Below are 10,748 nucleotides of genomic sequence, written 5' to 3' on the forward strand. Positions count from 1 at the left end.
CCCTCAACCACCAGGCCTGAGAGGGTCCCTGTGAGGGTGGGTCCCTGTGATCACCCTCCCAACCAAGGCTGCTCTCCCCTCCGGATCCCTAGCTCACTAGGATCACAAGGCTACATGGAACTGTTTTTCCTGCAATAAAACTCCAGCAGCCAACATTTATTGAGCACCTACTTGTTGCCATGGACTCTGCTAAGAACTTTACATATGCTACCTTAACTTTGCAACAACCCAGCAAAAATAGGTACTCTTATCCCTGTTTTACAGATGAGGATAACCGATACCTGAGGCTCAGAAAGGCTACGTGACTTGCCCAAGGTCATTCAGCTAGTGGTTGAGGCAGTACTCATAAGTCTGTCAGACTCGAGAATCCACTTTATTTTCATGGCACCACACCGCCCTGGCTCACCACTCTACAAGCGCCCAGAGACCCACACCAGAGTGGAAAAGGAAAAGTGAGGCAAGGCACAAGCCTTTTCATTTTCACTACCTGGCTCCCAAGTGACTCTGGGGACGCTAATCCCATGGTGTTTCACTTGGCCGACGGCCTCACCAGCCCGGGGCCCTGGGAAGCTGACAGGAGTCAAAGGGCCCCCTGGCAGGCTTGTCCTGGCAGCTGCCCAGCTGACTTGAGCTAACACAGCAACAGGCACAGGAAAGGCGAGAGAGAGAGTGGAAAAGCACCAGACCCTGGGCCGCTGCGGGCAGAGAAGTGACCCCTGCCATGCTCAGATGGGCTAACGCAGTTCTAAAGCCACCACTGTCACCAGGCTGGGAAGAGACCCGGGCAGGGGCCGGGAGGGGAGGGTAAAAGCCCCAAGCACGTCTATTTACTAATGTGTTTCAGTGAATCATGACTGCTGGGCCAACCCAAAAGAGGGTCACGCGCCTCCAAGGTGAATCAGCAAGAGTGGAAGAAAACCAGTCCATGCCCTGGTTGGTCCCAGCAAGCCTGGCCGACCTTTGCCCCATCCACAGAAACCCTGCTGCCTGATGACACCTGAGCAGAGGCAAGAAAGCACGCACGATCTCATGCCCCACGGTAGCAGCGGAGCTCAGCCAGCCCGTGGGAAACGGCGAGCCAGCTGAGAATACTAACAGACTTGCTGGAGGCAAAAATTCAGCGAGGGCAAGCCCGAGGAAATAAAATTATTTAAAAGTAGCACAAAGTGAGACTAGAAAAAGGGAGCAACTTGGATTTCCAAAGATAGTGCTTCTTCCATCAGGCACTGGGAGGACGTATATCAGTGGTGGCAGGGTTATTCTAAAATATCTGAAAATCCAAAAATGTCTTAGTCTGTGGGAAAACGTTTTTGTGTTATTTCTGTAGGTTTTCTGTCCTGTAATGTTTTGCTTAGGCCGATATTAAACTACACATGTGCAGGATGCCCAAAAGCGTTTCGAGGGAACCAATCCTGGGATCTAATGTTTGCCACAGTTGTTAGACTGCTTAAAAACAAAGCACATCTCTAAGATTTCATTAGAAGGCGAGGGGCAGCTTGACAGGTGGCATATTCGCAGCCACTGGGTCAGATTAACCCTATGGGTATGTTAACATGCTTAAAATTTTTTAAAAAATAGATTTTCAACATTTAAAAATCAGAAGTTTCCATACCACACCTCCCCACCCCCAAAAAAAATCCACAAAAATCTGAACTTCTGGCATCTTTTAGAGAGGAAAAAAAACCAACAATCTGGTATCTCTGGGCAAGCAGCACAAATTGGAAGAAGCTGCACAGCCACTGCCCCCTTTAGGCAGGCCTGTGCTTTTCTAGCACCTGGCCTGGCTGCTCATTTAAGCCACCTGACCTGACCCCTGTAGGCAAGAGAGTTCGCTACTGGTGGTTTAGCCCAGGCTTGGTCGTCCTCAGGACTGCCACAGGGGGGCAGCACTGGTCTGCCCATGAGGCCTGCGACAGCCTGAGCCTGTAACCAAGCTGAGCTTATTAGCACATCCTTTCAGAACCAGAAACCTCATTCTCACTTCAGCAGCAGACCCTGCTTCCTCATGCTCCCCATCGGATTTATGCCCTGAGAAGCAACAGCAGCTCACCTCAACATTCCCAGCAGGCCTCGGCGACTGAGGGGAAGCCACCGACTCGACTTGCCCCCTCCTTCTCTGGCTACCACTTTCCACGTCCCCCCACTCCTCCCACTCCACAGCCGGCATCTCTACCTGTTCAGGAATTCTACCTTTAGCCACCTGTTAACACCACTGGGCCTCAGATCCTGAGGTAAGAGGCAGGGCAAACAGCCTCCCCCTTTTAAGGCAGGTTCATTCTTCATCAAATGCTCATTATTTACCTTTGCTCACTTAGGTTAAAGGTCAGTTGACTACGTGAGGCAACAGGTCTGCTCTCTGCTCTCACCCCTTCCAACCTCACCGACAACATCTTTAGTGGCAGCATTTAGTATAAGCTCCTACTGCCCTTCAGGAAAGACATTTAGTATTATGCATTGAGGCCCTTAAAACCATTCGTCCCATTTCATCCAAAATGCCATTTAAAGGAAAACATAGGCAGAACACTCAATGACATAAATCACAGCAAGATCCTTTTTGACCCACCTCCTAGAGAAATGGAAATAAAAACAAAAACAAACAAATGGGACCTAATGAAACTTAAAAGCTTTTGCACAGCAAAGGAAACCATAAACAAGACCAAAAGACAACCCTCAGAATGGGAGAAAATATTTGCAAATGAAGCAACTGACAAAGCATTAATCTCCAAAATGCCATTTACTGTTCCTACCATTTAGTCCAAAAATGCAGGAAAATCCTTATATAAGATACTCTTTGCAGTATTTCTTCTAGTGAACGACCAGAAACAACCCAAATGTCCAGCAATAGGGAAACTGTTAAAAACAAACTATGCTATATTCCCACTTGATGGGCAATTATACAGCTAATGAAAACAATTAGGATTATGAAGACCATGTGATAAGATAGGAAAGTGATTACGATATGAAAACACTATGTAAAAAAAGAATATAAAATTAAATGTACAGTAGTATCTAAAAAAACTAGTCCAAGAATTAGTGAAAGATACCAAAATGTTAATATTTTATCTGTACTAGAGCCCTCAGAGTGTGGGTAAACTTTTTTAAACTCCTACCAAGTTTAATGTACATATATACTTTTATAGGGAAAAGTATGTGTGCATGTGTGAGTGAAGTTGGAAAATTTGATAGCAATTGTTAAGCTCCCTGGTCTACTCTTAATGTAGACTTTGAAAGTATATAAGCCTCATGTCATCATGATAAAAAGGCCCTTGGGAACCTGCGCCTCCAGGACTCACCGCCTCCAGGATCCAATGCAGCCACGCTAGTAAAACAAAGCTTCCGGGGCCCCAAAGTCCTTAGTTAAAGGCCAATTTTATCCTACCCGGAGATGCCTGCTTTGCATAGCTCCTAGGAGACCCCAGCACCACCTGGAAGACAGGATTAGATCAAAATGGTTCTCAGACGCCACTTTAATCAAGTTTTGCACTACACAGTGACGGGGTGGGGGGTGAAAGACGGTGACTGTTTTCAAGCAAATTCACCTGCCCCAAGGTGAACAGCCTGGGCTCCCAAGAACAGAAAACTGCTTTCCTTCCCAGGGGAATCCCCTTCCTGAGCTGACAGGACAGGATTTCAGGGAGAATGCGTACAAAGGACAGAGCAAGCTAGTTAAGGGAGCGAGGGAGATTTCTGAACTCTTCCCAGTGCAAACTAGAACTAGGCATGTAGGTACCCCTCCTAAAGGCATCACCCCAATCCCAGCCACTCCCACCTGAGGCCAAACTGCCTCCCCACAGGGACTGACGGCCAATGTTCACTTCATCACTCTCCTCCCAGTGGTGCACCTAGCAGCGCAGAAGCCTGAGCAGCTGTGGCCACCATCCAGCAGAGGCAGCCTTCAGGCCAGAACCCTCACGGGCCTTCCTCTTCACTGGCCCCTCAGCTACCAGTGTGTCTGCCTGGCCACAGCAGAGCAGCCAGTACGTGTGTGGCTGTGTGGGGCGGAAGGGGCCAGAAGAAGCAATAAAGCAAATCAGATGTGGGTTCTGGTTGCTGGGTCGACATGGTGGCAGGACCAGTCCTGGCCCCCAGAAGGACCCATAGGGCCCTGTGTCCTCCATTAATTCTTCTCCGGGCGGTTCCTGTTCAGGACAGCTTTAGGGGCAAATTCCAGCTTGTCCTTAAGGCTCACGACCTGGGTGTGGTCCTTGCCTAGCAGCTCATCCAGCTTGCGGTCCTCCCGGCGCTCCGAGATGCTCTTCTCCTCCTCCACAGGCTGGGGATCCTTCCCCCGGATGAACCATTCCAGGTGGTAGCCCACAGCCCCAACCACGAAGGCCACGGGAAAGGTGACATAGGGAGCATAGGTACGCACCACGGTCCAAAGCACAGGCCACATGACATCTGCAGAAGAGCAGGAGGCCGCATTAGGGAGAAGCAGCACCCCTTCCCACCAAACACAGACCACCCACCAGGGCTCTCCACTCACCAGGCAGCCTGGCACAATTTACTGAGCATCCACCCCATGCAGAGCAATGCAAGAGGGCACCTTGCTTTATGCAACAGTTGGGTCTCTGAAACAATCTAGGAAATTTCAGAAGGGTCAATTGTCAGGGAAGGGGGAAAGGATCTCTTTTACGTACTACGCTCTTTGACAATTACGCAACCACGTATGGCAGCGTTCCCCAAGAGAGGACCTCTGAGCCTTACCTAATAAAGCTTCAATCCTACTGTTGACCCCAGGTCCTCCCTGCACAACTTGCCAACATTCTAAGAGCGGGTAAGAGCCTTTCTCTGCTCTACAAAATTCCTCCATCAGCAGAGCCAGCCATCCTTTCCCCACCACGCTCACCCCTGTGAGTCTCCTGTCTCCAGGTTAATGAGAAGTAGTTCCTCTGCCCCACATAAAGAATAAGCAACGTATTTAGGCAGCCAAAACCCCAAACCATTACCCAACCACTCTGGATTTTAGATAAAGATAATGGTTTTTTCCTATTCTGAACTTGACTTTTCTAACAAGACAAACCTCTTCCTTACAAATCTGCTTGCCAAACCCCTTTCAAAATACACTCTCTTCAACCAAAGCCTCGTATTTGCATAATAAGCTCCTAAAAATATCACCAGCCCATTATACATACTCTGAACACACTAGAACTTGAAAATTCTATGTTAAAAACCTACTGTACAAGAAGTAGAAAAACAAAGAAGTGGAATGACCCCAGGGCTTCCAGAAATTAAGTAAGGCAACACCAGGATAATGTAAAAACACACAAATTGGGTCACTCTCAGCCATTTAGTCTCAAATGATTATTATCATTATTAACAATTATCAAAGACTATTCACAATTATCATAATAGTGATAGCTCCATTTATTGAGCACTTATTACATGCCAGACCTTGGGCTAAGCTCTTTATATATACTATCTCCTTTAATCCGCATGTCCACTCTCTTGATGTAGCTGGCATGACCAGAGGGTTAAGTAACGTGCCCAGAAGTCTCAACTGAAAGATCATTCCTTTTGTGCCCCTGCAGGTATTTCTCCAATCTAGCCATCTCTGGTCTGAACCTCACCAAAGATAAGGTGACTCTCTCCCCCTCCCTTTGGTTCCAATTCTCTCTGGAAGAGCCCCAGCATTTTGTGGACCCAAGACTATAATGGACCATCACCAAGGAAAAAGCTGCAGCAGCTCCAAGACTGCCCTCTGAGTCCCTGTCTTAGCACCAGGCACTATGCTGGACAATTAACACACTAGTCATCATCTGATCTTCACAACACCTCTGAGGTAGGAATTATTAGCCCAGATTTTTGTTGAAGGCCACAAAGGCTCAGGGACATAAGCTTAACTTGCCCAAGATCACCAGAAGTGATAGAGACATTGACTTGAACCCAGGCCTCTCCAACTTCAACACCTATGCTCCTTCTACTGGAAAGAACACACTGCAAATAGGTGTATGGTTTCTGTCCAAATCCTGGACTTGAGGAGAACTTACTGCACTTTTTTCCCATCAGCTTGGCATTTCACTACCTAGAAGAGGTTCCCTTTTTGCAAACTCTAAGATTACACTCAGAGATTTGTGAAATTACAAGATTTAGGAGTTGTTAAAAGAGGCACCCTTGAAGAATCTCAAACCTAATACTTCATTTTCTTTCCTACCTGTAAGCAAGTTCTCTATAAGTAAACAATTTTCCTAAACAGCAACTCTCCACTCAGATTTCCAATCTGTCTTCAAATACATGAAGCACGAGTCCACAACTAATATTATCTCTCACATGCAGCCCGAGGTTTCCCTCTGTGGTCGGGTTCACATTCTAATCATTCCCAAATAACTTAATCCTTTCGTTTATTCAACATTTATAGCCACTTTCTCTGTGTCACACATTGGGCTGGCCTACCCCATTTGTCTGCATTTCTCAAAGCACTTTACCCTCCAAGAGGGCAAGGCCCATGTTTGTGCGTCCCCACTGTGCCCTATTCATTCCCCACCTCTCCCACCACGCCCGGCATTAAGCGCTCAAAAAGTCTGGTGAATGAATGAGCTCAAGCAACTCAATTGTGTAAAACCACCGCAGTCGTCTAACCACCCGCCCTCGAAAGGCGGCAGGAACACAGCAGGTGCCTTTGCTGATTACAAGAAGCTAGATACTCTAACAAGTCATCTCCAGGGTGTCAAAACGAAAGAGGCAAAGGTGGCAAATATTTCCAGCCCCGCACTGAAGGAGCCTGAGCGTCCGGTGAAGGTCAAACGGTAAAGGTTGCCGGGAAACCTGCCCTTGTGCCGGGGGCCTCGGAGGCCCAAGGAGACGCAAAGCCGCAGTCCGAGATTTGCGAACTGCTAACAAGGGCAGAGGAGACCTGACTGGGTGGAAGAATTCATTCCGACTGTTACTGAGCCCGGTCCGGGGATGAGAGCGCAAGGAGGTCAGGGTCCAAGGGTCTGCCCTTCTCCCTCCTCTGGGTTCCCGGTCCCCTGCCCCTATCCCACCACGCTCACGGCCTCATCTGGTGTGTCCTCACCCACGTGCCTAAGGCCGAGAAGCCCGGGCTGCAGAATGTCTGCAGGGCGCTCAGAATCCCACGCCGAGCCCAGGGAAGAGAGGGAGCAGTCTAGCCTGGCCAGGGCCGCAGCGGACGCGCGCCATCTCCCTTCCCCTAACTCAGAGGTCAAGGCCACCAGCCGTCGCCACAGCTACGGGCGACCCAGCAGCCGCTCGGGGGTAGGAACTGCCTGCCGGGACAAGTGCTCACCCGTGCCTCAGCTCACACCTCGCCGTCCGGCCCCAGCCCTCCGCCCGCGATCGGCCCGCGCTCGCGGAGAACCAAAGCCGCCACTCCCAGCGGCCCGCGGGCCTCGCCCCGGACCCCGCCCCCCGACGCCGGCTCCCTCGGAGCGCAGGGATTGGCTGAGCTCCAGAGCCAAAGGCCTGAGGAAGCTAGGGCTCCGCAGCGGGCCGCGCTGCGCTAATAAGGGTACAGCGCCCCCTCCCGGACAGGAGGTTTCCCAGTGACATCATCACGGGCTTTCGCGCGGAGAAAGTGGAAGGTCACGCATTCATGTATTCAACTGATGTTTATTAGGCTTCTTCTAAGACCTTGGTCTGGGCACAGAAAAATAAAAAACATGATCCTTGACCTCAAGAAGGTCTCAGCAGAGTAAAATCTAGAACTCTTAAGAACTCTTCCGTCTGGGCTAGCTTTCTAGCAGCCTGACCTTGGGAACATTGTCAATCTGCCCGAGCCTCCTTTCCTTCTTATGCATAGAGGTAATAACACCTATTTCACAGGATGTTGTGAGAGCTGATGAGACAATGTATGCAAAGTGCTGTGCTGGCACATAACAAGCAGGGAAATAAATGGTACTATTGTTAGTATACAAATAATTGAAATATAGTAAAACCTGTCTTACTTGACCCCTTAGGTGCAAGTATTCACTGCCTCCTGTGTGTCCCCACTGCGCCCTGTACAGATGTCTACTTTATCACATATAGAAAAAAAAAACACCAAAGCTTAAGCTCCATAACACGCCCGCCTAGCCCTGTCTTTCCACCTTCATTCCACTAGTCTCAGGCAGGCGTACTTATTTACCTTTAGTAACACATACTAAACCCCTCCTATTCCCCCATGCAGACCAAACTGTTTCACACCTCTGTGCCTTTACTTACGCTTTTTCATCTACCTGGAGTGCCCTTCCCACCTTTCTTTACCAAAGTAGCTCTGTCTTGTTTTTCAAGCTCAAGGGACACCTTGGTAGGAAGCCTCCTAGATTGCATTATCAGGGTAGATACCCTTGCTTTATGATCTCAAAGATCTCAATGCTAAGCTCTGACAATGGAGGTGGAGAAAAAGGAACAGATAAAGAATAAAGAAATGTGTACGAAACCATTATTAGCAGAACATGTTCACTGAGGGAGGACAAGGGAACAGAATTGCCTAGAATAACGAGCATTCAGTCAGCCAATTAACATGTGCTAGGCATTGGGGATGCAAAAATGACTGGGACCATGTTTTCCCCCAAGAGTTGTCTGACTAATGGGGAAGCAGAGGGGTCTACAAAATGTCGAGAGAGTGTGAGAAATGTGATGACGGGAGCATGCACAAGTAGCACAGAGAAGGAGCCCCAGGAAGAATCAGGGAAGGCTCCCCAGAGGAACCTGCCCTTGAGCTAATCTCAAGTAGTGGCTAGCAGTTCTGTCAAGCAGAACTGAGTGGGGCTGCAGGGCACAGATTTAGGAATCAGAGAGTTGTGGGTTCAAATTCTGACCCTGCTGCCTGCTAATCTCAGAAAAGCTGTTTACACTCATTGTTTTAAAAAAGACAATAATAGTACCCACCCCCCTTCGGTTGTTCTGTACTAAATCACCTAATGTGTATAAAATGCTTAGCATTTACCGTATATGGCACCTTCTAAGTGCTTGGTAATTGATCACCACTATGTTTAGTATTCCTCAAATTTACTCCTCCTTCTGTAATGTCCCATGTCCCTTTATGGCATTACTTACTCACCAAGCCAAAAACCTGAGTGACATCTTCAAGGCCTCTTCACCTCTGCATTATTCCCCAGATCCAGTTTATAGCACCTATGCCTCCTGAATGTCTCTCAAATTCATCATCATCTCTTACCTGGACCACCTTGGCAACTCCTTCAGTGGTCTCTCTGCCTTCCATTGCCTCCTCCAGTCCATTTCTATTCTGTTGGCCAAAGAGTCTTTCAAACACTTAAATAAAATAAAACCATGGACTCTCCAGCTTAAACCCATGGCTCCCTTCCAGCCACATCTCCTTTATTTCCCCTCTGCCCATCCTCTGTCACCTCTCTCCAGTCTCTGCTCTTCCCATCATCCCACACACACATAGCATTCCATGCCTTTGCCTAAGCTGGTCCTTTTGCCTGAAATGAATGTCTTCCCTCCTCATCCCTGACTACAAAACTCTAATTCATCCTGCAAGACCCAGTTCAAATGGCTCCTCTCGCAGAAAGGTTTCCTAGACTCGCTGGCTGCTAGAGGCTCCCTCCTCTGGTCTCTTCAGCCCCTCTGGGAGAGCAGGCCTCCCTTTGTACCATAACTTTGTGTTTATGTGCCTTGCTGTGGCCAGATGGGAGCAACTCAGGCACAGGGACTGGATCTAATCCTTCACGTGTCCATGGAGCCCAGAACAACTACCTGAGCCACAATACCCTGAGGAGACTCCCCACACGCCCCCTACATCAGCCCCACACGGGGAGATTTTAGACATCACGTCTGTAGCAGGATGCCCACACAGTCTCAGACGCTACCCATCTCTCCGTGTCCATTCCCATATACCTCATGGTCCCGGCAAGCCTGGCCCAGTTTCTGGGAAAACACAGAGACCCATAAAAAGCTATATAATGTAGAGGTTACACTTGGACTCAGCTACTTCCTGGCTTCGTGATTTGGGCTAAGTTGTTGAACCTCTCCAAGCTCGGTTTTCTCATCTGTAAATTGGGGGTGATAACAATACCTGCTTCATAGGATTGCTCTGAGTATTGTCTAGTTCAAACCTCTCCCAGGTCCCCATTTTCGAGGTGAGAAAACTGAACCTCAGGATGATAAAGTCACTCAGCCAGTGCCCCACTTTGCAAATCTGGGGGAAACAGACATATGAACATTTCTAGTTGAAACTTTGAGTCATCCATTTCAGTATTCCCAAACCTGGCTGCCATCAAAATGGTGCAGTGGTTAAGAATCTGCCTGCCAATGCAGGGGACACGGGTTCGAGCCCTGGTCCAGTAAGATCCCACATGCCACGGAGCAACTAAGCCCATGTGCCACAACTACTAAGCCTGCGCTCTAGAGCCCGCAAGCCACAACTACTGAGCCCGTGTGCCTAGAGCCTGTGCTCTGCAACAAGAAGCCACCGCAATGAGAAGCCTGTGCACCACAGGGAAGAGTAGCCCCCGCTCACCACAACTAGAGAAAGCCCACGCGCAGCAACGAAAACTCAACGCAGCCAAAATAAATAAATAAGCCAAAAAAACTCATCTGAGAGCAAAGACTCTATTCACTAACTCTTGCACAGGGCCCAGGAATCTGTTTGGGATTAGCTCCAGGCTGATTCACTTTTGGGAATTCGGGTTGCACGGGAGCCCTCTTCACCTCCCAGTGGTCTCAAATGAGTGTGTGGGAATATGACCTCTTGCTTTTCAGGTGGTCTTCCAGACCAGCCTGTAAAATATCTGTTCATGCCACTCTCTTGTTCAAAACCCTTCTGTGGCTCCCCGTGGCCCTCA

General features: G+C 48.8%; 1 protein-coding gene across 1 annotated transcript; it reads right to left on the minus strand.

The window, feature by feature from the left end:
• Positions 1-3,443: 3,443 nt before the first annotated feature.
• On the minus strand, positions 3,444-4,396 carry SMIM12 (small integral membrane protein 12; the record flags this gene model as incomplete). Its single annotated transcript, XM_079728214.1, has 1 exon — positions 3,444-4,396. One exon carries the CDS (start codon positions 4,394-4,396, stop codon positions 4,118-4,120), a length of 279 nt encoding a protein of 92 aa, XP_079584340.1. The 3' UTR covers positions 3,444-4,117.
• Positions 4,397-10,748: the final 6,352 nt, after the last annotated feature.

This window comes from Hyperoodon ampullatus (genome assembly GCF_949752795.1).
Source record: "Hyperoodon ampullatus genome assembly, chromosome: 2".
NCBI classification, from domain to species: Eukaryota; Metazoa; Chordata; class Mammalia; order Artiodactyla; family Ziphiidae; genus Hyperoodon; species Hyperoodon ampullatus.